The following is a 26,381-nucleotide window of genomic DNA, read 5'->3' on the forward strand; positions in this document are numbered from 1 at the left end:
AAAATTAAAGGTCGTATTAATGTGCATGCTAAGACAATAGAAACATACTTAAAAAATCTGGTCACATCTACCTTGTCTCTGATTTTAGGGAACAAAGTGCAGGCCCAGTCAAAGAGGTTCTTTGCAAATCTCATTTTGTAGTTGTAGTATTCATCACCCCTTTTGCGCACAGTGGTGTCCTTCCATTCCTCAAACCATTCATACTTCACCATGGTCAGTATCGTCATGCAACATTTTCCTGGGAACATGAAATCAGATCATATTAAAATAAACAAAGATAAGATGATATTCTGGTAGCAGTGCAGCTTTACAACATTTATATTTATAAAACCCTTAATTTTACTTTTAGCATATCCTTTGTTTTTATCATAATGTGTTATTATTGTGGAAAAAGTATTGGATTTTGTTTGTACCTGGGTGTCTTATTTTGGCCTCTGGATCTTTGGAAGACGGGATTGTGATGAACATCATGGGAATGTTATCTGGTGCTTCCTCTTTGCTCAATGCAAAGAAGTCATCCATCCTAAAAAAAATAAAAAAAAAGTCAAATTTAGATCATCATCCTTAAATCAAAGCTTTATCAGCAACATTAAAGAATCCATCAGCATGGTATTTACATTCGGCAGCTCTAACCAGACTGATCCTTTACTCCATCTAGAGGACGAATAGGGAATTACTATCTTGATAGTTGAATAAGCCACATAATATACATTATGTCTTTTTATGTAAAATGTGTTTTTTTTCTTCTGGAGTAAATAAAAGTTGAGCCACTAGAAAAATGATAAATGTGTTCATGTTCGTGGTGGCAGGCCTTCACTGAGGAGTCAGTTTTGCCTCTGTGAGTTCATTGTATCATCATTGCTTATACAGTAGCGCTCCCTTGTGGTTTCTAAATGCTATATCCCTATTCAGTGTCATCACTGCCCTGCATACTTACGACTTGTCCATATCGTTGTTCTTGAACAGCCAGAAGTTAGTGGACTCGAGGCCCAACTCCTCCTCAGTTCCATCAAAGCCAGAGAAGACCAAGAACGATCCTCTGGCATGTTTCATCATGTTCAGTCTCTCCTGGATATCTATAATATGGGAGAGTGTAGAATCACCTTGCAGCATCTTGACTGATTTTACAAATGAATTTATGATATTTTTGAGAATCTGTCCATTCGGGTAAGACATTATAGTTGTGTTGCTCACCATGTTTGATTTGAATCTCAGGTGGAAGAAGTTTCTGGAAGGTGGTGAAGATGCCACAGTTTGAGACGACCACAGGTGCATGAACCTCCACTTCCTCCTGACCTCTCCTTACTTTCACACCTGTCACAGGCCACACAAAAAAAGGGAAGCTTTCCAGTCAGTTACCCGGAGAGCGTCTTACCTTTAACAGGTGAAAAAACGAGCTGCTGGATTCAGTTCTCACCATAAGCTGTTCCCTCCTCATTAACCAGGATCTGGGTGACGGGAGCTCTGACCAGACAGTTTCCTCCATATTTCTGAATTGTGCGGATGATGTGGAAGGCGATTTCACTGGCACCACCTTTAGGGTAGTAGGCGCCTCGTTTGTAGTGATGAATCAGGAGGGCATTGATCAGAATGCTGGAGTCTCTTGGAGGTACACCTGAAGAAGAAGTACAGAGTAAGGACTTTGCTATTTATTAAGTTCAGTTCATGTTACTGGGTAATAACTAAGATCTATTAAGAGTTTAGATCCAGCATGAATTCTGTGTCTCCTCAACATTTATAATTTAGCCGCATGAAACACATAAAGTGCTAGGACAGTGATATGTTCCTATTGACTAAGAGATCAGGGTGCTGACTCAGTGTCTGTTCATTTTAAGGTGTTCCCATCCATAGTGCCATAGTGAGGGACCCGTCCGACCTGTACATAACATCTGACCTCAATCCACTGTCTGAAGATTTGAGTAGAATACCAAAAGCCGCTGTAGTTACATTTTTGCAGACCCACCATAGAAAAGGTAAGAGAAGATGACATGGAGATCCTTGTTGCTGGTCAGGGTGTTCACCAAATCTGTTGCACACGTGCCGGTCAGGCGGAAGACTGGGGAGCAGAGGTTTGCGATGCCCGACTTTAGCAGGAATAAAGACACCCACTGAGGGATCAGCTTTAAAGTTGCCAGATAGTGTGTCTTCCTAGCTGAGACCTGTTGGAATTTGGAGGAAGTTTGAAAGGGTTTTAGATTTAGAGTTTGCATTTTGGGGACAGGTGACAGGGTGAAATATGTGTCCACTTGCCCTCAGTACCTTCATGATTTTGAAGAATGTCTCGATGGCCTCAGTGTCATCGGGGAATTGCTTCAGCAGATGGGCCTTCATCTCAGTTTTACCAGAGAACATGGTGTACTCTCGTTTTTCGTCGCCCAGGCCGATGTGAATGGTATCGAAATGCTGATTCAGCTCCTGGAACTCCAGCTGGCCCTCGGAGATCTGGTCGAAGGCGATTCGCAACAGACTGTTCTCGTGGACCTGACCAATGTAGTGAAGCCCTGAAGAAGAAAGAGTGCAAAGTTATTTCCTGTAGCTTCTAAAGGAACAGTGGCATTGATATCTTCTTGAAAGTCACACCAGGGATAGGTCTAGTCTTTACAGCATCTATATTGTTGTGTTTACAGTCTCTTGTAAATGCAGCCTCTCAATCAGGGCTGCCCAAGCATCAACCACCTCAACTGAGGGGCAAAGCAAAAGTGCCTTAATCTTCAGTTCCTTCATGGCTGGGTGTTGCTGGCTCTAAATATGCTCTAAAACGTTCTCCTGAAAATAAATAACTACTCCTTTTCTTCCACAAGGTCTTGTCTTAACCTTTGAAAAATAAGGAAGTGTGAGTCTGAAGATGTCATCTTGAGCCTTTGGAAATTGTGAATTTTTTGACATTTTATTAAATGGTTGACAGATGTTGGATAATCGAAAATAATCATTATTTGCAGCCCTAGTCTCAGCCTGGTATTCTCTTTTTTTTTTTCTCCAGCTGGTAATCCCAACCAGAAGCTTCAAAACACCCCCTCTGAAAGTGTGTAAATGACACGCTACATCCATGTTTCTCTAGATTAAGGTGCTGCCATATTGTATTGAATGTCCTGTGCTAACTACAACACCTGAGAAAGCCGTTCTATGCATTCAGAAAATGTTCATTCATACGATGTTGCCACACCCTTGTGCACAGTTGGTGGTTCAGAAACTTTACTTACTACTGTGCCTCATCAGTTTACACCTTGAACACATATAACTGCTGTGTTGTGCTGCTAGACATGGTAGGCCCCCTGATAACAGCTCATACAGGCCCCTGAAACAGCAAATATCTATTTGATTAAACAAGATTGTTTTCCTCAATTGCAGTGACGACCTGTTATTGTTGTGTCAGATTCATTCAGTTTAACAAATTGAATCCAAATTTAACCAAACATGTATTTGCAACAAATTCTAGACATTATTCCCATTCAAGGTTGAAAAAAAATCATACTGCCCCTTTAAGACATAAGTATCTGAAGGTGCCAATTGCATACATCACAAGTCTTCTTACCAACATCAAACTCAAAGCCTTTCTCTATGAAGGTGTGGCAGCAGCCTCCCGCCTGGTCGTGTTGTTCCAGCACCAGGACCTTCTTCCCGGCTTTGGCCAGTGTGGCTCCAGCTGTCAGGCCACCGATACCACTACCGATGACGATGACATCCAGATTCTGAGGCACCTTGTCAAGCGTGAAACCTGAACGGAAACATACAGAACTGATGTTAACATGGTCAGATTTATCTCTCTAGTTCATATAGTTTTAATGCAAAGACATTGAAAATGTTATCACGACCAACTGCTGAAACTGAGACATGTGTTGCATGTGTTGCATAATTGGGTTACATAATTCAGTCTGAAGGTTGCACTGCACACCTCTCCCGTGTCTGTGTTCCCATGTTGGCAATAAACTGTAGATTAAACTGCTAACATAGTCATCAGGTCATAATCTAATTAAGATAAAAACACATACATGAAAAACAATTACTGTACTGCTAATTTAAACTCTGACTGATGACACATCAAACAGGTGATTTAGATAAAACTGTATCAGCACAACTCAGAGGTTGTAAAACCTAGAGTGAGTTGGTTTTATTTACATTATAATTTGAAGAATATATTCTAGAGCCTAGTTTTATACATGTTGAGCTAATTGTTCATCTACTACTTTTTTTCCTCTGGCTTTAATTATGACAGTTCATAAGACTAATTTTAATTGGTGTCATGCCATGTTGATTGCAGTGTAAAGGTTTTAAATATATGAGGATTAGTTTAGCATTAGCTTAGCATAAAGACTTGGAATGGGAAATCTCAGTGCAAAAGTAAAGAAAACCAGCCTACCAACACCTCTAAACTTCAGTTAGCATGTTATGTCTCATTTGTTTAATTTATACAAACAGTTTAAAACTTACAGAGTTTATAGGAGCCGCAAAACCTCCTGTAAAACTGGTGAAATTTCACCAGAAATGTTCACAAAATAAAATGGAATTGACCCAATTGACCTTTTTTCACAGTGCATGTTTTGACTTATACATCATAGGATGAAAAGCACAAGTGCAATGATAACATGAATATTGGCTCTGCTCTATATAGATGTTCTAATTTCAGGAACCTACCAACATGATTGTAGTGTAGTGGTGATGTGAAAAAATAAATCAGGTTTGGTTAGGGTTCTCATACTGAAGCTCTTACTCTTAATATTGCTACAGAATTTCAACTATTACACAGTTAGTAGCTGGAATGTTGCTGTTTTTTCTTTTGCTGTTTTAATTTTTCAATTTTTTTAAAGTTAGTCTTATTTTTTGTTTTTAGTTTTTCCTCTTTCTTGGCAGCATTGGTGCTTTGCTGGCTGGAGTTGATATATAAAACTCATATGGACATGTAAGTGGATAATTGTTTTCAGTTGTTTTGTATCTTGTTAAACTGAATATCCACAGAGCTCATCACCTGGTAGAAAATATACTTCTTTATGAAAGCATTGCATCACATTGCCAATTGATCGTGATGCTGCACACAGGCATTTTCGACTGCTATAATTTTACCTTGCTTGATGACTTTGTCCCGCTTCTTCTGATCAAACTCACGAGGTCCTGGAGGTCTCACTGACTCCAGGGAGAAAGGGCTCGGTTTCCCAAACAGGTACCAGTATGTACCACCAGCCCATATAACCAACCAGACTAAGAAAATCAAGAGCCACATTGTGGAGACGATCAAATCACTGTGACTGGTGTCTTTTCTGGAGCAGAGTGTTCGCAGCAGCAGGCAGCAGTGTGTCTGAACATCGTTCTCCTCAAAAGACCGCTTTTATTACGTCGAGTGCCAAAGGTCTGCAGGAGAGGGGCAGGAGTTTTATACGTAAAACTATTCATGTTATGACGAGTAATAAAGATAAAGTGCTGAAAGACCCATTTTCTCCAGCGATGACAGTGCACAGATCACAATAATGGTGTGCCAGCTGCTGTACAGTTACATATACATAATACGTCTAAAAACGTCTTGGTATATTTGGATATTTACATTTGCAGTAATGTTGTAGCTGGTGGATTGATGTCACCAAATGATGTGATGACTTTTCAATGTTTCACTTGTTTTTAAAGAAATTCTAATAGATGCTCTCCTCTATAAGCATAAACTGCGTAAGGGTCTGTGTAATATTTCAAAGTCAATGGTTTTATTAAATAAGTAAATAAACTTTGCAGATGACTAGAATTCACACTAATGTTGTAATCTAAAAGGTTACAAAACATTTTGTTTTCATCCTGCATGTAGTATGAATATATATTAATATATTTATAGGAAACCTAGTTAGATTAGATATATCCTCAATTGTTCTTATCTGATAAGGCAATTTAGATAAAGAATACACCATGTAAAAGTCATCCTTGACTATACACGCAGTGTCCACTTTTATGTCTTTACAACAGTCTAGCTGAGCCAAATCACTGAGTTTCAGCATTCCAGGTCTGATAACAAACACTCAGTTGTTGTCCTTGGGGACTGTTTAAAAAAATGCAAGAAATCCAAACATGTGAAAATCATTAAAATCACTCTGGAGGCACCGGTCAACTACACCAACAATATATTTCTTCTGAAAAAGGATTTTTTTTTTTTTTTTTTAAACGTAAATATCTTGTGATCTGTGTGATAACAGGTTTTTTTAATGCGCTATAATTTCATGTAATCCATGCATGGACTTTAAACTCCAGTTATACATTACTTCAGTTGACTTTGAGCTATAGATTTAATCTGCAGCTACAGATAACGTGAACCACAACAAAGCAACAAGCCGTTATGCTGGACACATTGAACATGAAATTCACCCAAAATTAAACTTAAAATAGTTCAAACTGGGCTCGTTGAAGATGTGACATACTGTAACTGTAACTAATATGGCTCTGTTCCGTTTAAGTGTTCCCGTCCTGTTCCTCCTGAATGAAATACAGTAGGACATTAGTAATGTTATTAGTTACAACTGTGTTTAACAGGTCATAATATCCACTGTGAGAGAGGTCTGACATTTAGACACATTTAGATTATATGTGATAATAAAATCCAATGGTCTTCTCCACCGCAGTGATCTTGTAAATTAAAGCCATTTAGATTCATTTAATCCATAAATGGGCCAATAATTACAGTTTACCAGTTATACATGACTATTTTTATTATCTTCATTTATACTTATATCAATAATTGTTCAAGAGGTATGTTATTTTGCGTATTTTACGAAAAGCAGATTACTTCACTCTGATGTGTAATCTGCACTCACCAGCTCCAGTGCTGCAACGTCCTTTGCCCTTTAACTGAAGCAGGGAGCTCAAAGTTTAGAGGTTGTTTTGGCCTCTGCGTTAAGTCAGGCTTAAACTTTAAGTTTGAAGCAAAACACTGATATCACCATAGCCCTTTAAATGATAAGTGGGTCACTATATACTAGGGAAGAGGTTAAGTTGCACAAAGGTGCTGATACAGTATGTGCTGCCTAAGGTAATTGGACTGAAAGGTTTAATGCAGCATGAGTTACCATTTGTTTCTCTTTGTATATTTTTACATTCATACCAATAGTTGTGTTGCCAGTGTTGAACAAATGATGTGTATTTGTTGTTTCCCAGATTGAAAAATGACACTAATTGGATGGAGAGCTGGAAGTGGAAGCCGGGATTGAAGCGGCAGGAATAAGCTTAAAGTCTTTGATACAGGAAGCAGCTCTGTGTCAACAGTGACCGACTGTGGCGCAGCACAGAAATCCTATTAAGATTAGACTAAGCAGTAGCTGCACGACTCCAGTGACTTTGCCCTGCTTTGTCTAGTAACACAGGTGAGCGTCAAGTTGACTTATGCTGATTTACTGTCAGATGTTGGAAATAAAAAAATATATAGTTCACCCCTATTTGATATTAACTAATACAATAAAATGAGGTGAAAGTGCAATAGGAGAGCAGTAAAAGAGAGATTTACTAATCTATATCAATAATCAGAGCAGCCAGGTCAAGGTAAAGCTTTATACAGCTATTTGCATTTAATTACAAATTGACAAACATTTTTATATCAACAGATACGTACAGTAATCCAGTGATGGAAAAGGGTCTCTGTCCTGGTCGCAGTAACATTACAGATCTGAGTTTTCTTTCTACTGTACATTTTATCTATTAGAATTTCTACAGGAATATTACAGCAATGTCACAAGCTCCCATTAAAAAAAAAAACGCATGACTTTCCCCTGGATGTACGTGTGCTATGTTATTATGCAGCCTCCCTTGTCTCCCTTGTAGGGGTTCTTGTCATCTGGAACTCCCTTAATCAGCGGGTCATTCGGTAGCAGTCCTTCAACGAAAGTGATCGTGTCTGCGCAGTTTGCACTCACCTGTTGTTCAGAGGAGAGATGAAATCAAATGTGAGCACTTTCAAACAAACACACACACACACACATACACACACACACACACACACACACACACACACACACACACACTCAGGGACACATTTAAACATACATGCTAAAAATTCACTGAGCATTTATCTTCCCCATATTGTTTACAAGAGGTTTTTGGTACCTTAAATTAAAGATGAGGTTTTTCACAATTGATGGCAAGAAAATATGAAATTGGGTAGGAGAGAGAGAGAGAGAGAGAGAGAGAGAGAGAGATTATTCACTTACTGGTGTCCTGGCTGTACTAACTTCCTTCTTCAATTGTTCCAGCTCCATTTTCAGGATTTCCTTATCTGACATATCCCGAGCCATCTTGGCTGCAAGAAGAAACCAAGATCCTTGTTTTGAAAAGTGTTAAATATCCCAACAAATGCCTAAAAATGTACAAAATGTACTCTTGTGAAAATGCTATAACCTGTTTCTTTTAGGTCAATATCATCCACTGTTTGTATTAAAATATTTCAGTGTCAAAATAGATATAAATCCAACAGAGATAAATGTCTCAATGATGAGTCGTTACCTGTTGAATGTCAAGATCGCCAACAATCTGAGAAAAGGTGTTGGCTCCTAAGAGCTCATCGACTGTTTGCCTTCCTCTAGTCCTGTCGCTTCTCCACACTGACTGATCCGTGCTGTCCCACTGCTCTTCATCCCAGCTGATCCCTGGCTGCTGGCTTTTGGGAGAGGTCGGCACAGGATTGGGCCTGATGTCACCAATCCCCCGTGATGAGATTAAACAATCAGGTGCCGTAACCCCTGAACAGGAAGGAGGAAGGGACGAAGGCACAGATCCTTATAGATCTGCAGACAGCACGGCGGAGAAAGTGAGACACTGAAATAGAAATGATGGATGCGTGAACGCCACATCATCTGTTACTGACTGTGGTACACATGCCAAATTACGAAATAGTGGGATCGGTTGTATCTATGCATTGCTTCTCAGTTACTTTTCATCAATGTTGCATCAGTAGTCAATCAAAGCAAGTTATTCCAGCACTTGTAATAGTATTTTAACTTTGCAAATATGTAGCTTTAGTATACATAGGCAGAGAAAACGAATATTATCTTATAAGACAATATTAGAGGTGGGTTCATTGTGTGTTTTTTACTGTACATCATGAGCATCAGGCCTTGCATCAAAAGGAAGGAGGCCAAGTCTTCATCACTGATTTGATTATATACTTTAATCTTTCAGTCTATCCAATCAGTTACTCTTAGTCATCTAACGTCATTCTACACAACACGACTGATGCTCATGTTTTTGTGAATGAATTTGTTTTTGTGCAAAGTCTGGTTGTATTTTCGGCTCTTGACATTTACAGCTTTCATTTTTTTGTTAAGGTTTTAAAAACTGCATAGATACATACAGTATATGCTTGTTCAGTATTATCGCAGCACATTCTGTATTCTGTTCAGCACTGCAGATATTTTCCACTTGATACTGAAGGTGTTTCTTTCAGTGTAATCTGAGGCGTTTTCTGTCTCTGAAAACAGATTGACTTCATCACAGTGGCTCGTCGAATATGAACCAAAAACCCACACTGTCATTTAAAGTGTTGATGATGATGATGATGATGATGATGATGTAGCTGGGGGTTGGACTCAAGTCTGGAACAAAGAACTTTCTCCATCCGATCTGAAGTTTTAATAAGTTTTATGAAAACCGCTATTCTGTGCCTGTCATCCCCACCTGACATTTCATCTGAGACATGACAAGCTACTGATCCTTAACTAAACCTTCAGCAGGACTCACAGTAAGCCATTTTCAGGATCTGGGTTAGTCTCATCCACTCAAGATTAACCTCATACACGTCACGGTGGATTAACAGCAGTGTGGAGACGCCCCTGATCATCACCGAGCACCTGATGAAAAACACTTTCATTGCCAGAAAATAACTGTTGCATTAAATTGCAGCCATTTGCAAGAAATTGTCTCAATGACACTGGTGAGTCTGAGACTTTTTTTAAACTCACAGAAGGGCTGAAAGAATTTATTGATTAGTGTATGGACAGAAAATTCATCAACAATAATTTTGAAATTGAATTAAAGAATTTAACAGATTGTTAAACTTTAGAGGTTTAACAATCTGTTGAGTTTACATTCTACAATTACACATAAATGATACATATACATATAATATTCTTCATTTTTAAAATGATAACAAGATTTGTATTTCTTTACCAGAATAGTTATTATGATATTGTGCTGAAGGCTTTGAAAAAGTATAGGTTATCATGTATAGAGTTACAAACTTGCAGTAAGTATATATTTTATAATGAAATTAATGTAGAAAAATGTTCATGCCTAATCAATGATTTCTTAGGATTTACTGGTTATGGGCATTTTTCTCTATTTTCCTATAGGTTATATACAATAAATAAATACATAAATAAATGAGTAATAACAATAACAATTAGCTATAACAACTATAGAACATGCGGCTTCTCAGCCAAGAAAGAGAAGTGACCAAGAACCTGATCATTCTGGCTGAGCTCCAGAGAGTGTGGGGATGGGAGAAACTTCCAGAAGGACAACCAATGCTAAGCATCATGTCCGAGTGATTACCAGGTTGTTGAGTGTTTTTGACACAAAATGATATGTCATAATAAGAAGATTGTTTATTGACATACCATATTTCATTATTCAGTTGAATCACACTCAACTACCCAAAGATTTATGGGAAACGGCTGCAACTGTTGTGCATGAGCTTAGATAAACTCCTTTAATCATCCAGTGAATGAAAAGGCACTGTTTAAATCTAAACAGCAATCCCACCTAATAATCGTTACTTGCAGCGCAAATTAATTAATTTTAGTTGAAATAAACAACTGCTTGACTAAAGTTAAAACGCTGAACCTACAGGAATAAGGTCAAGTAGCAGCTACAGACACATTTTCCTCCAGTGACCTCTAACGTTTCTGTGATGATCTGCTTTGTCCTGTGGATGGCGGTGTCGAACCATTTTAATCTCTTGTCCAGCCCCCTTCATTCTGTCAACCAATAGGAGGATGCCTTTGTCCTGCGAACGAACGTCTTTTCAAAATAAGAGCCTCGGAGTAGTTTGATTCAAAGATTACTCCTCTTCAGCATCTAGAGCAATTGTATGTCCATACAGTACCGGAAACTACAGTTTATGGAGCGATTCCTAGGAACCTAGTTTCTTGCGCCACCGCCACCTAGCGATTAGAAGTACCGGAGGCTGCAGTTTCAGGATTGTATTTAACTTTATCCAATCGTAGTTTTAATGTTGTTTTCCACCAAAATACTACAAATAAAGATGGAAACATATGCTATGACCTTTGCAGTATAGAAGTCAACCAGAAATTTGAGAGGTTGGAGAGAGGCAAGACAGAAGGACAACTACTGGGACAGATTGAAGATTATATACTGTGTATATATATATATGTCCTTCAATACAATAATAAACAATAACAATAACAAGGATTGTGAATAAATGTGTGAGTTTCCCTCAGCTCTACTCCCCATAGATGAAAAATTAGGGCAACTAAAATCAGTTCAGTAAATACATATAAACTAATACAGTTCGTATATAAAGTATAGAAATGACCAAAAAAGCAGCATTAATAGTAATTTAATACAAATTATAATGTAATATCTTAATGTTACTAAAATATGGCATAGCCTCTAATAGATTGTAAGACAAGTTCCTGCAGTAAGGGAGGCTGCAGTTTCAGACCGCAGTGTATTATTAATAATTATATATAATTTCATTAATATAAATATCGTAGATGGTTGTGTATCCTAATATATTTATATGGCAGAAACTAGAGTCCGACAAATGCGGTCCTGAAACTGCAGTCTCCGGTTCTGCAGGAACACCCTGCTCAGTTAAAGATGTGTACTTTTATTTCGACACGTAATGGTATTTTGGCCGGATGTTCATTCAGCATCTTGTCGGCGGATAGGTTAGAGCTGAGAGGCAGCCATGGCAGCTCCCAGCAGGAAGCAGGTTTTCAAGTTTCTCAGCCAGTTTGGAGCGTTTGTTTTGACCCGGTTTGGATTTTGGAACTGCTTCTGTATGTTGATGCTGTTTGCTGAGCGAGCGGACTCAAAAAGGTAAAAGGAGTGGGGCAGTAGAGCACTCACATGAAGCTAACAACAGCTAACGAGCTAACTGTTCTCTTAAATTTATACAAAATTGACTTCATTTTCACAATAGTTGTCAAAACAGTTTATAGCTGGACAACTTTTGCGTTCTTCTCGACCTTTTTATATATTTTCTGTTGAAAGTGTAAACCTGCCAGCTAGCTAACGGGGGCTGTATTTCAGAAATTAGAGCAAACCTCAGGTCATAAGGCTGCAGCCATATGGAGATGTTTAAATTAAAGCTGCAAGTTACATTTTGCCTGGTTTGTAATTTTCTGTCGGACAGCGGAAGGTCTGTAATTTTCCTTGGTTTTCATCTCTTATGTACGCTGGGTGTGTATTGTTTAAGTCTGTGGTGGGTTGGTCTTATTTAGACTACCACACCCCTCTGAATTATCCTGTCACCACAGCAGCTATAAGGGAAATGTGTGCAGATTTTGAGATACCTGTCTGGCTCTCTGTGTTGGGGTAATAGGTGCAGGAGTATATGAGTTAGTTGAGTTTAACTTATCAAGCTTAATTTTAATTTTATAATTAAATTTGATTATTGTTTTTAGTATGATAAATTAGCAATAATTGAACCATTAAATGCAGTATTCTCCTTAAGAGGTTTTGACTACTGGTCATTTTTAATATACTTAAGATGATTGTTTTGGGTTAATTGTTATAGCAGCTGTCATTACAGCAGAAACAGTCTACTCCAATGTAATGTACAGCTTGTGGTCTTGCAACGATACACAATCATATGTATATACTCACTTAAAACAAAGTATGATATAAACAATATGTAATAAATAAATGAGTAAACATAAAGCAGTAGCTGTATAAATCAAATCAGACCACCATGTTTGAGTTGATACCTTCATTGTCATCTCCAGGAAGCCAGACATCCATGTACCGTACCTGTATGTGGATATGGGGGCCGCAGTGCTCTGTGCCAGCTTCATGTCATTTGGGGTGAAGAGGAGGTGGTTTGCAATGGGTGCTGCCATACAACTGGCCATCAGCACTTATGCATCGTATGTCGGAGAACAGGTGTACTACGGGGACTGGCTTAAGGTGAGTCACCTTCTGTTATACACCGTAAGAAAGCAGCAACGCTGCTGTTGGGTTACCCCTGTGCTTCCAAACACAGAGCTTCAATTTTCTTCACCAGATTTCTCTATGGTCACACTTTAATATTAGTTATTATGCTGTAGGTAGGCTTTTCCTCTAGTGTCATTGTAAACTACACCAAGGTTTTGAAGAAGTCACACCTTATGTGATATCATGAAGGAAATGATGTTTCCACAACACAAATTTATTTTAGGCAATTTGACATGAGGTAAAGTTTCAGCATCATCACATCAACATCATAAAGTAATTTTTTTGTTATGTTTTTTTATTTTTTATTTCATTTTCTTTTTCTTTTATTAACCTTTCCAACACATAAAGACCATAATGCAAACAGAACAAATGTGGGCACATAAAAGTAGTTGATACAAATAAAATTAGAAAAATTATGGACATAAAAAAGTACACTGTTCACATAGAGGTCAAATTGGCCCAGGGCAGTGTTGAAATATTAATCAAAAAGAGATCTGTGTCCCACATGAAGGGACAAGTTGGATCTGAGTCACCACTACAAATTTGAAAGTAAATTTGAGAGAGAGTGGCACTGTAGTAGAAACCTGCCTCAGATTGTTACACCCTGAACTGTGTTGCCCTGCAGGTACGAATGTATTCCAGAGCGCTGGCTATTATTGGCGGCTTTCTGGTTCTGGCCAGTGGGGCGGGGGAGGTGTACAGACAGAAACCTCGCAGCAGATCCCTGCAGTCCACGGGACAGGTTTTCCTTGGAGTCTATCTCATTTGCACGGTAAGACCCATATCAGTTTTATAGATTGTCTGTATAGTGCAGCAGATAAGCTTGTAATGGAAGGTATTGTGCATTTTATGACTACAGCATGAAACTTTCTCGAGTGTTTCTATAAACCATTAAGTTTATTTTCAGATGTGGAGGCAGTCCAGATGTGACCTCTGGGACAGGGCAGAGCCCCCTGGAGTAATGGGTGTGGTCCAGACCAAACTAGAGTGCTAGCTTCTGATTAGAATGTTCATGCTATTGTTCTAGCTAGTCATGTGATTCCATAGAACACACAGCAGAAGTTGTCAGTGTTTCTAATAAGCTATAGCTACCTTCACACCTGGAAATGGTGGGGTCTGCAGTCCCCCTGCAAAATTGGTGCTCTAAGCAAAAGAATTATGCCTTACTATAATATGACGTTTTTATGACTTAATATAGTATGTCGTTTCTATGGCATTTTTATACCTTATTATAATATGACGTTTTTATGCCTTACTATACTATGATGTTTTTATGATTTAATATACTATGTCGTTTCTATGGCATTTTTATACCTTATTATAATATGACGTTTTTATGCCTTACTATACTATGATGTTTTTGTACCTTATCATACTATGACGTTTTTGACTTACTATACTATGATGTTTTTTTATGGCTTACTATCCTATGACCTTTTGCCTTACCATACTATGACTTTTCTATTAAATACTATACTATGATGTTTTTCATGCCTTACTATATACTATGACTTTTTCAAGCCTTACCATACTATGACGGTTTTATACCTTATTTTACTGACTTATTTAAACCTTACCATACTATGATGTTTTCGTTTTTATGCCTTACAATACTGTGATGTTTTTGATTCACTATAGTATGTCGTTTTCATGACTTACTATATACTATGACGTTTTTATGACTTACTATTCTATGTCGTTTCTATGTCATTGCTACAACATTTTTATACCTTACAATGCTGTGACATTTTTTATACCTTACTATACTTTGTCGTTTTTATTGCTTACTATACTATGACGTTTTTATGACTTAGTATTAATAGTGGGGCTGAAGGAAATATGGACTTCTGTACACTGACACTATAGTTTTTGTTACTTACTATAGTATAATGTTTTTATGACTTAATATACTATGTCGTTTCTATGACTTACTATACTATGTCATTTCTACAACATTTTTATACCTTACTATACTGTGACATTTTTCATACCTTACTATACTATGTCGTTGCTATGGCGTTTTTATACCTTATCATAATATGACGTTTTTATGCCTTACTATACTATGATGTTTTTGTACCTTATCATACTATGACGTTTTTGACTTACTATACTATGATGTTTTTTTTATGGCTTACTATCCTATGACCTTTTGCCTTACCATACTATGACTTTTCTATTAAATACTATACGATGATGTTTTTCATGCCTTACTATATACTATGACTTTTTCAAGCCTTACCATTCTATGACGGTTTTATACCTTATTTTACTGACTTATTTAAACCTTACCATACTATGATGTTTTCGTTTTTATGCCTTACTATACTGTGAGATTTATACAATGATGTTTTCATGCCTCACCAAATTATGATGTTTTTGCGCCTTACTATACCATGATGTTTTCATACCTTATTATACTATGACATTTTTATGCTTTATTATACTATGATGTTTTTATACCTTACTATACTATGACTTTTTTATACCTTACTATACTATGACGTTTTTATTACTTACTATACTGTGACATTTTTATACCTTACTATACTATGACATTTTTATACCTTGCTATACTATTACATTTTTTAGTACTTACTATACTATGAAGTTTTTATATTGTACTATACTATGTCATTGCTATGACATTTTTTATACCTTACTATACTGTCATTTTTATGCCTGACTATACTATGATATTTTTATGCCATACCAAATTATGTTTTTATGCCTTACAATACTGTGATGTTTTTGATTCACTATAGTATGTCGTTTTCATGACTTACTATATACTATGACGTTTTTATGACTTACTATTCTATGTCGTTTCTATGTCATTGCTACAACATTTTTATACCTTACAATGCTGTGACATTTTTTATACCTTACTATACTTTGTCGTTTTTATTGCTTACTATACTATGACGTTTTTATGACTTAGTATTAATAGTGGGGCTGAAGGAAATATGGACTTCTGTACACTGACACTATAGTTTTTGTGACTTACTATAGTATGATGTTTTTATGACTTAATATACTATGTCGTTTCTATGACTTACTATACTATGTCATTTCTACAACATTTTTATACCTTACTATACTGTGACATTTTTCATACCTTACTATACTATGTCGTTGCTATGGCGTTTTTATACCTTATCATAATATGACGTTTTTATGCCTTACTATACTATGATGTTTTTGTACCTTATCATACTATGACGTTTTTGACTTACTATACTATGATGTTTTTTTTATGGCTTACTATTCTATGATATTCTGCCTTACCATACTATGACTTTTCTATAGAATACTATACTATGATGTTTTTCATGCCTTACTATGTCATTTTTATACCTTACTATACTAGGACATTTTTAGGCCTTATCTACAATGACGTTTTTGTACCTTACCATACATGACATTTTTATACCTTACTATATACTATGACTTTTTCAAGCCTTACCATACTATGACGGTTTTATACCTTACTATACTGACTTTTTTAAACCTTACCATACTATGATGTTTTTGTTTTTAAAAAAATTCAGTTTTTATGCCTTACTATACTGTGACGTTTATACAGTACACACCAAATTATGATGTTTTTGTGCCTTACTATACCATGACGTTTTTATACCTTACTATACTATGATGTTTTCATACCTTATTATACTATGACGTTTTTATGCTTTATTATACTATGATGTTTTTATACCTTACTATACTATGTCATTTTTATGCCTTACTATACTATAATATTTTTATGCCATACCAAATTATGTTTTTATGCCTTACAATACTGTGACGTTTTTGATTTACTATAGTATGTCGTTTTCATGACTTACTATACTATGTCTTTTCTATGTCATTGCTACAACATTTTTATACCTTACTATACTGTGACATTTTTTATACCTTACTATACTTTGTCGTTTTTATGACTTACTATACGATGACGTTTTTATGACTTAGTATTAATAGTGGGGCTGAAGGAAATATGGACTTCTGTACACTGACACTATAGTTTTTGTGACTTACTATAGTATGATGTTTTTATGACTTAATATACTATGTCGTTTCTATGACTTACTATGCTATGTCATTTCTACAACATTTTTATACCTTACTATACTGTGACATTTTTCATACCTTACTATACTATGTCGTTTCTATGGCGTTTTTATACCTTATTATAATATGACGTTTTTATGCCTTACTATACTATGATGTTTTTGTACCTTATCATACTATGACGTTTTTGACTTACTATACTATGATGTTTTTTATGGCTTACTATTCTATGATATTCTGCCTTACCATACTATGACTTTTCTATAGAATACTATACTATGATGTTTTTCATGCCTTACTATGTCATTTTTATACCTTACTATACTAGGACATTTTTAGGCCTTATCTACAATGACGTTTTTGTACCTTACCATACATGACATTTTTTATGCCTTACTATGTCATTTTTATACCTTACTATATACTATGACTTTTTCAAGCCTTACCATACTATGACGGTTTTATACCTTACTATACTGACTTTTTTAAACCTTACCATACTATGATGTTTTTGTTTTTAAAAAAAATCAGTTTTTATGCCTTACTATACTGTGACGTTTATACAGTACACACCAAATTATGATGTTTTTGTGCCTTACTATACCATGACGTTTTTATACCTTACTATACTATGATGTTTTCATACCTTATTATACTATGACGTTTTTATGCTTTATTATACTATGATGTTTTTATACCTTACTATACTATGTCATTTTTATGCCTTACTATACTATAATATTTTTATGCCATACCAAATTATGTTTTTATGCCTTACAATACTGTGACGTTTTTGATTTACTATAGTATGTCGTTTTCATGACTTACTATACTATGTCTTTTCTATGTCATTGCTACAACATTTTTATACCTTACTATACTGTGACATTTTTTATACCTTACTATACTTTGTCGTTTTTATGACTTACTATACGATGACGTTTTTATGACTTAGTATTAATAGTGGGGCTGAAGGAAATATGGACTTCTGTACACTGACACTATAGTTTTTGTGACTTACTATAGTATGATGTTTTTATGACTTAATATACTATGTCGTTTCTATGACTTACTATGCTATGTCATTTCTACAACATTTTTATACCTTACTATACTGTGACATTTTTCATACCTTACTATACTATGTCGTTTCTATGGCGTTTTTATACCTTATTATAATATGACGTTTTTATGCCTTACTATACTATGATGTTTTTGTACCTTATCATACTATGACGTTTTTGACTTACTATACTATGATGTTTTTTATGGCTTACTATTCTATGACCTTCTGCCTTACCATACTATGACTTTTCTATAGAATACTATACTATGATGTTTTTCATGCCTTACTATGTCATTTTTATACCTTACTATACTAGGACATTTTTAGGCCTTATCTACAATGATGTTTTTGTACCTTACCATACATGACATTTTTATACCTTACTATATACTATGACTTTTTCAAGCCTTACCATACTATGACGGTTTTATACCTTACTATACTGACTTTTTTAAACCTTACCATACTATGATGTTTTTGTTTTTAAAAAAATTCAGTTTTTATGCCTTACTATACTGTGACGTTTATACAGTACACACCAAATTATGATGTTTTTGTGCCTTACTATACCATGACGTTTTTATACCTTACTATACTATGATGTTTTCATACCTTATTATACTATGACGTTTTTATGCTTTATTATACTATGATGTTTTTATACCTTACTATACTATGTCATTTTTATGCCTTACTATACTATAATATTTTTATGCCATACCAAATTATGTTTTTATGCCTTACAATACTGTGACGTTTTTGATTTACTATAGTATGTCGTTTTCATGACTTACTATACTATGTCTTTTCTATGTCATTGCTACAACATTTTTATACCTTACTATACTGTGACATTTTTTATACCTTACTATACTTTGTCGTTTTTATGACTTACTATACGATGACGTTTTTATGACTTAGTATTAATAGTGGGGCTGAAGGAAATATGGACTTCTGTACACTGACACTATAGTTTTTTTTTTATTTTTTATGACTTACTATAGTATGATGTCTTCATGCCTTACTATACTATGATGTTTCTATGACATTTTTTATGCTTTACTATACAATTACTTTTTATGCCTTACATACTATTATTATTATTATTATTATCACTATAATTATTATCATTGTTACCAACAATGAGCTAATGGACATATGAATTTCCCCTTGGGGTTAAATGATGTATATATCTATCCATCTATCTATCTATGACATTTTTATGCCTTACTCTACTATGACATTTTTTATGCTTTACTATACTATTTCATTTTTATTACTCACTATACTATGTTGTTTTTATGACTTGCTATACTATGACATTGTTCGTAAGCTTGTATATGGAAGGTATTGTGCTTTTTTTTTTTACTAAAGCATGAAACTTTCTCCAGTGTGTCTATAAACCACAAAGTTTATTTTCAGATGTGGAGGCAGTCCAGATGTAACCTCTGGGACAGGGCAGAGCCCCCTGGAGTAATGGGTGTGGTCCAGACCAAACTAGAGTGCTAGCTTCTGATTAGAATGTTCATGCTATTGTTCTAGCTAGTCATGTGATTCCATAGAACACACAGCAGAAGTTGTCAGTGTTTCTAATAAGCTATAGCTACCTTCACACCTGGAAATGGTGGGGTCTGCAGTTCCCCTGCAAAATTGGTGCTCTAAGCAAAATTATGATACATGGCCACAGCAGCAAATCTACATATTTATGCAATTTTGGCAAAGATATATATGATTATAATAGAGAAATGGGGCAACAACTGAAAAAATTCAAGGTCAATGACAAGGTCACCAGAGGTCAGATACAAATTGCCTCCACGTCAGAAATAAAACCTTGAGGTATGTAGATTATATTCAGAAACTTTCATGCTTAAGTCATAAAATGCACAATTGTTTTGCCTACCTGCCCCACTAGTATGTGGGTGAGCTCAGTAACATATTCTGACAGTCTGAACAAGAGCAGAGCATTCACAGAGATTATTAAGTGACTAAACCCCATACCCAAATTATTATAAAGTGCTTTTTATTAAAAGAACATGCCAGAGACCTTATGCAATTAATTTGATTATTGATCATTCAATTAATTAAGTGGTCAAGGCATTTTCAAGCAAAAACTCCCAACACACATTTAGATGTGAAGATTTGTTGTATTTTTCTGTTCCATTAATAATTCAAACAAGACATTTGAAAACATCACCTTAAACTCTGAGAAACTGTGATGGATCATTTTTCAGTATGTGAAATGAATGAATGAATGAGATTAAGATATTCTGCACACTGTATTTGTGTAGGTCAACTAAATCATGTTTTCCTTTAAAGTTAAAGAGTAAAACCAAACCAAAGCCTGTTTTCAGTGTAATTTTAAATATTGCAATACCACTCCCCCCCACTAGGTGTACTCCCTCCAACACAGCAAAGAGGACAGGCAGGCCTATCTGAACCACATTGCTGGGGGAGAGATCACTCTGATGCTGCTGGAGGTGCTGTTTGGGGTGCTGGCTCTGGCCTTCCTCTCTGGCTACTACATCCGGCTGGCCGCTCAGATCCTGGCCACCGTCCTTCCTCTGGTGATCCTGCTCATTGACGGTAACTTGGGCTACTGGCACAACACTCGCAAGGTGGAGTTCTGGAACCAGATGAAGCTGATAGGACACAACGTGGGCATCTTTGGCACAGCGCTGATCCTAGCTACTGACGGCTGAACCCTCGGGCTCCCACAGACAACTTTTTTTGCACTGCGCAGGATGAGATTGTCTGCCTTTACTGTTTGTCACTGCCCGACTTTGTTTTCAAAGCAGCTGTGGTTCAGTGACCTCTCAGGATTCAGACTCTCCCAGCTGAGACAGTTGGATGAAAGCCAAGCGGTTGATTGTCATTGCCTACCAGTTGGTAGCTTTGTTTTTGCAAGAAAAAGAAAAGAAAAACCTGAGCTTCCTTTTTTGCAATTTAATAATTTATTTGGATTCATGTTTACATTTTGTCTCTGTTTTGCTCTGAATCGTGAGTATTGGTACTTTATACCTACAGGCAAAATACCTTTTACTCCAAAAATGATAGTCTTAAAATTGTTTTCCTTAAATGTTTTACAGTATATGGTTGAAATATTTTACACATAAAGGGAAACTTTAACTATATATATGGTATTGCTTTCCGACCATTTGGTAAAAAATAAAAATAAAACACTATATTTGTTTTGCTATTAACTGGTGCATTAACGTTAATGTGTTGGTTTTTATTACATTTAATAAGCACAGCTTTTTAAACTTCTGTGTAAAACACATTTTATACAAAATAATGTGAAATCATTTCATTCACAAGATGCTGAAGACGATTGTCCAAGTTTGAATATTTTCATTATTAAAACAGTTTTATTTCACTGAATAGAACAAACTTTAGTTATACTGTAATAATATTTATTTTGCTATCAATGACCAATCAACTAAAGTGAACAGTGTTGCGAAGGATAAATCAGATAAATGTAACTGATGAGCCTGTCAGACTGTTCATGGTGCATCAGTATGTTTACTGATTAAATAAAAAATGAATGTAACATTTTCATATGTTTTACCTTTATCTATTACATGTATCTCAGCATAAAGAAAATGTCCAAGGGAGACTATTCAAAGTTTGACATAAAAAGTCTGATTATACACATTATTATAAGTACATCTAGCTAAAACTAATGCAGACTGACTAATGTGGACAAAAACACAAGATACAACAGCGACACAAACATCCTCCAAACACGCCTCTTTAAAACAGGTTCAACAAAAACTGAACACGGTAAATCCTACTGTAACTAAGGTTGTGTTTATAGTAGGACTGTTGAAGTATTTATTTCTGTTTGCTGTCTGAGGATGGCTACATAAGTTTGGTTTTTGACCATTGTTGTATTAATAAAGTGGCCACATCAGAAATAAGTACTGAGGAAACTATGATGCGACCAATTACGTCACTGGTTACTATTTTGCAGCCAAGTGCTGAAAATGTTATAGGTTAACATGCAGTGCGAGGTTCAGCTCTCACACTTTAATAAGGTCAGCACCTAAAAGAAAGATCAGATAATGGAGAACAAAGTGTTCTCCGAATGCCAGAAGGGCGTGGTTAGAGGACACACAGACGTAGCTCAGATACATTTTAAAGATGTAGAGAAAGAATTTCAAAAATGTTTGGAGGAATTAATCCACCAATCATTTATATAGACAAATGTCATCTTTCTAAGCAGGAACGCATCCCCGAGAGTCACTTCTGTTTTGCTGTAACATGCAACATGCATATAATTGAAGACATGAAAATTCAGGGTCTGACTTTAAGTTTACACAGCCTGTTTTGTAGTGAAGCTGTTTCCACATATTCAGAATAAATGTTTGGGGGCAACAGAGGAGGATAATCATCATGCTATTGCTTAAAATATACATGTAAATTCAATATAATCTGGATATATTGTTACAAAACTAAATAAGTAGACAATTGTGAATGTTCTTAAGGGGTATTCTCCACTTTTTCCCTCCTTTTTGATACAAAATGTAGCAGGACATGGAAGATAGTAAATACAAAAAAAGCTTTATAGGGGGTCCAAATATAGAATGAAACATGATGTGGTGTAGTTGACTACAGGCTATTACATAACAACATCAAATACCAGGCCACACCTCAGTCCCAGAACACCTGGCCATGAATAAAACACATCATTTTACTTATCTCTCTGACTCTGCATCACTTGCAGTTTGTTTGTTCTTTTGGTTGTGCTCTGCTTTGACCAGGGCACCAATCACAGCGAGCATCACAGTGATGGTTATGGCGAGCACTGACGCCGTCTCGGCCACGCACAGCTGGCTGTCCAGTGAGGCCAGGGAGTTCCCGGCTTGCTGAGCAGGAGCGTGGCAGACGATGTCTTTGTAGTCCTCCACATGCAGGTGTCGAACATGCTGGATCTTGCTGAAGACGCGCTGCAGCTCGCAGTCACAGGTCCAGGGGTTAAGGGACAACTGAAGTCCGGTGCTGGTGGTCTGGAGCTGCAGGAAAGTCTTGAACCTGATGCGATCTAGCTGGTTTCCCTGAAGACCCAGCAGAGTGAGTCCGGACAAAGGAGCCAGAGCTTCGGTCTCGATCAGTGAGATGTTGTTGTGGCTAAGCAGCAGCACCTCCAGGCTTTGCTGCCTGTTCAACAGGCCGTCTGAAAGCACATTCAGTCTGTTTGCTTCCAGGCTGAGGAGGCTCAGTCGAGACAAGCTGCTGAAACCCTGGACATCTATCGCTCGGATGCGGTTGTGACTCAGGTCCAGCTTCCTCAGGTTTTCCAACTCTCCCAGTGAAGCGGGGCCCAGGTGCTCCAGCAGGTTGTGGTCAAGCCGGAGCTCCAGGAGGGAAAACAGACTCTGAGAGAAGTCCTGAGGGATCCAACGCAGCTGGTTAAAACTCAAGTCCAGCCTCTCCAGAAACTGCAGAGATGACAGAGACTGAACACAGAAAAACGGTCAAATGAAGCATCAGTCAGACCAGCACATTTACAGTAGTGTGTTGAAAACAGTGATGGGATGTAAACAATTTACTAAAGAACAGTACTTATGGACAGTTTAGAGGTATTACTATTAAATGCTACTTTATCATTCACTACATTTCATAGGCAAATATTGAACTTTTACTCCGCTACATTTATTTAACAGAAGAGCAGAAACAATTAAATGATTAGTCAGTTGACAAAAAAAAAGGGGAAAAAAGTAGTTTAGTCATTTATGAAACAAAAAATCCAAACAGTTTGCTCATTCTAGATTCTCAGTTGTGATGATTTACTGCTTTCACTATGTTACGTCATTTTAATTAGAAAATCTTTGGTTTTGGATTGTTGACAAAATAGGAACTATGCAGATGTAACATTGGGCTCTGGGAACATATACAGACATTTTTTAAAATTATTTTCTGACATTCTATAGACTAAACACTAAACTGATTCATGGAAAAGATGATCAATATTAATCAATATTGAAAATAGTCATTATTTCCCTGCTTTAGCTAGTGGTTACTTTGTATTAACTAAATTACAACTTAAATATAAAATATTGTGGATTTTTATAGATTAAACCACCAGCATATAAACTATTATATAAGTATAAATCAGTTCCTCCTTCACAAACTGCAACATTAAATGCTGCTTACACATGAATGCACCAGTAATAATAATTGAATAATAATAAAAAAGCATAATGCATAGCTTTATTTTTAATATTTAGCTCACAATACTTCTGTACTCTCAGTGATAATGTATTTTGTGATTGATGCTATACAAATAGAGTTGAACTAAAGTAAAATATCTGAATACTTTTACAGTGCTGGTCTAAAACAAAAATATAAACTGTAGAAAATAAGCACAATAAAATAAAATGCACATATATTTCGGTACCTGCGGCTGCAGAGTGCTGATGCTGTTGTTGGACATCTGGAGGATCTTGAGTGACCACAGCCCCATGAAGGATTTGGTGTGTACCGCTGTCAGCTTGTTCCCACTCATGTCCAGCAGCCAGGTGCCATGGGGGACACCAACAGGGACCCGGACCAGCCCGCTAGACCTGCAGTCCACCAGGTCTGAGGATTCGTAGCACAGGCAGGGGTTGGGACACAGTTTGAAGCCCAACGCTGCGTTCAGGAGCAGCAGCAGCAGCAGCAGAGGCAGCGCACCGAGCTCTGCGCAGCGACCGGCGAACATCTTTTTGATTACTTCGCAGTCTGCTCACTCCTGCTAAAAGGCATAGTTACCCTCTTTATGCGTCTCCCCCACAGCAAATACATGCGCATGGACCAGGGGAACCAGTTTGAATGGAGCGATAGTGATGTCATTCCAGTAAATTGTCTGTGAGCAGACATTGAGAATTCCTGATTAGAGAGGGATTATGGGCTTTAACGGATAATCACAAAACATTACCCTATCTGGGGAACAAACCTGGTCTGGTTTGGATCCTTTCCTAAACTAAGGATTTACATCTGATCTTTTATAACATGAACATTTTTTTTTTTTTTGCTTTAAAGTAGTTTCTACATCCTGGTATTTCAGCATCACATCACATCAGATTTTTTTCATAACTAAATCTCATTGCTGAGGGAACCAGGTTGTTACCCATAATGGTAAAGATGACACTGGTCTTAATTAGTAGTTACATGATGCAAAAGCCTGTTCAATGTAATTGCTATGAGCTGAAAATTTAATCAGAGCATCTTGAGGTCAACATGAATTCAATAGTGTAGGCTTCACCACTCAACACTGTGAAAACCACAGGATGTGTTCCCAAACTGTTATCTGTGCAGCAATGTAGGTCACTGGGTTGAAATAATCACTGCTTTTATATAATTCTAATTCAAAACTCTCCACCAACAGCCTCTTAAATGTGATTATATGCATGTTTTCTTTTGCCTTTATGAAAATAATCTAAATATTTTGGGGTTTTGAACTGTTACTTGGACAAAACAAGACATTTGAATATGTCAACTTGTGCTTTGGGAAATTGGGATCAGCATTTACACTATTTTCTTACATTTTATAGACCAAATATTTCAGATTAGTCAAGAATAAAGTCTGTTAAGTCTGCAGATAACCACATTAATTATCAGTGAACAATCATCTAGCATCAAAACACACAAGCCTACCTGAGATTTAGCTGCAATTCCACCCAAAAAGCACAGAAATCACAGCTTTTCTAGATGTATTTTCCACACAAGTCCAGCTCCATTAGCAGTATTCATTAAACTGTATAAACTAAATGTTTTAATAAGAGGAATTTAAAATCATTAACTGTCAAGTGCCCTTTGTCGCCCAGAGGACAGCAGTAAATGTATCGAGCAGCTTTGCAGAAACCAGAGGCTTAAGACATTTGAATAATTAACTGAAACAGCGATGGCGTCGTTTCTCTGTAATTACATGGCTGCATTGCAATAAGGCCACCGTACAATCCCTGACAAGAAACCTGAGCGTCACCCATAAAAACCTGATCTGTTCAAAAACGTGGACACGATCCGTCACCCTAAGTTCAGGACGATGGTGATCGTCACGTTTTCAAGCAGACCTCAATGACCCAATCCCAGTCAAACATGTCCCTGTTAATATCATCTCAGGGTTGGA

General features: G+C 36.6%; 4 protein-coding genes and 2 long non-coding RNA genes across 9 annotated transcripts in view; 3 read left to right on the top strand and 3 right to left on the bottom strand.

Annotated features, from left to right (window-relative positions):
- Positions 1 to 3,637, top strand: part of LOC130161994 (uncharacterized) — a 26,926-nt gene extending 23,289 nt beyond the window's left edge. The window contains exons 4-8 of one of the 4 annotated variants that reach the window (XR_008826211.1): positions 1,216 to 1,269; positions 1,446 to 1,633; positions 1,836 to 1,973; positions 2,981 to 3,022; positions 3,565 to 3,637. This is a non-coding gene — a long non-coding RNA (uncharacterized LOC130161994). Of the gene's footprint in view, positions 1 to 1,215; positions 1,270 to 1,445; positions 1,634 to 1,835; positions 1,974 to 2,980; positions 3,343 to 3,564 lie in introns of those variants that run through there. The other 3 variants (XR_008826210.1, XR_008826209.1, XR_008826212.1) reach the window with 3 other exon arrangements.
- The window catches only part of si:ch1073-13h15.3 (inactive all-trans-retinol 13,14-reductase), a 6,127-nt gene extending 776 nt beyond the window's left edge, over positions 1 to 5,351 (bottom strand). The window contains exons 1-9 of the mRNA XM_056365408.1: positions 5,059 to 5,351; positions 3,533 to 3,715; positions 2,260 to 2,501; positions 1,964 to 2,159; positions 1,418 to 1,615; positions 1,195 to 1,314; positions 938 to 1,076; positions 414 to 523; positions 72 to 238 (exon numbers count right to left, since the gene is read on the bottom strand). Of these exons, the coding sequence (XP_056221383.1) occupies positions 72 to 238; positions 414 to 523; positions 938 to 1,076; positions 1,195 to 1,314; positions 1,418 to 1,615; positions 1,964 to 2,159; positions 2,260 to 2,501; positions 3,533 to 3,715; positions 5,059 to 5,215 (1,512 nt within the window). The 5' untranslated portion in view covers positions 5,216 to 5,351. The remainder of the gene's footprint in view (positions 1 to 71; positions 239 to 413; positions 524 to 937; positions 1,077 to 1,194; positions 1,315 to 1,417; positions 1,616 to 1,963; positions 2,160 to 2,259; positions 2,502 to 3,532; positions 3,716 to 5,058) is intronic.
- A 1,613-nt stretch (positions 5,352 to 6,964) lies between these two features.
- LOC130162601 (uncharacterized) lies at positions 6,965 to 8,305 on the top strand. The gene is made up of 3 exons (XR_008826285.1): positions 6,965 to 7,328; positions 7,783 to 7,904; positions 8,211 to 8,305. It is a non-coding gene; the product is annotated as an uncharacterized LOC130162601 (long non-coding RNA).
- gngt2b (guanine nucleotide binding protein (G protein), gamma transducing activity polypeptide 2b) lies at positions 7,579 to 8,266 on the bottom strand. The gene is made up of 2 exons (XM_056366366.1): positions 8,169 to 8,266; positions 7,579 to 7,874 (listed from the first exon to the last, which is right to left on the bottom strand). Exons 1-2 carry the CDS (start codon positions 8,250 to 8,252, stop codon positions 7,746 to 7,748), a joined length of 213 nt encoding a protein of 70 aa, XP_056222341.1. The 5' UTR covers positions 8,253 to 8,266; the 3' UTR covers positions 7,579 to 7,745.
- Positions 8,306 to 11,858: 3,553 nt separating the features above from the next.
- On the top strand, positions 11,859 to 21,827 carry tmem101 (transmembrane protein 101). Its single transcript, XM_056365647.1, has 4 exons — positions 11,859 to 12,018; positions 12,927 to 13,107; positions 13,760 to 13,906; positions 20,665 to 21,827. Exons 1-4 carry the CDS (start codon positions 11,888 to 11,890, stop codon positions 20,971 to 20,973), a joined length of 768 nt encoding a protein of 255 aa, XP_056221622.1. The 5' UTR covers positions 11,859 to 11,887; the 3' UTR covers positions 20,974 to 21,827.
- A 133-nt stretch (positions 21,828 to 21,960) lies between these two features.
- Positions 21,961 to 26,331, bottom strand: LOC130162098 (insulin-like growth factor-binding protein complex acid labile subunit). The gene is made up of 2 exons (XM_056365645.1): positions 24,672 to 26,331; positions 21,961 to 23,730 (listed from the first exon to the last, which is right to left on the bottom strand). Exons 1-2 carry the CDS (start codon positions 24,972 to 24,974, stop codon positions 22,969 to 22,971), a joined length of 1,065 nt encoding a protein of 354 aa, XP_056221620.1. The 5' UTR covers positions 24,975 to 26,331; the 3' UTR covers positions 21,961 to 22,968.
- Between the last annotated feature and the right edge of the window lie 50 nt (positions 26,332 to 26,381).

Source organism: Seriola aureovittata, chromosome 21, assembly GCF_021018895.1.
Source record: "Seriola aureovittata isolate HTS-2021-v1 ecotype China chromosome 21, ASM2101889v1, whole genome shotgun sequence".
Classification (NCBI taxonomy): domain Eukaryota; kingdom Metazoa; phylum Chordata; class Actinopteri; order Carangiformes; family Carangidae; genus Seriola; species Seriola aureovittata.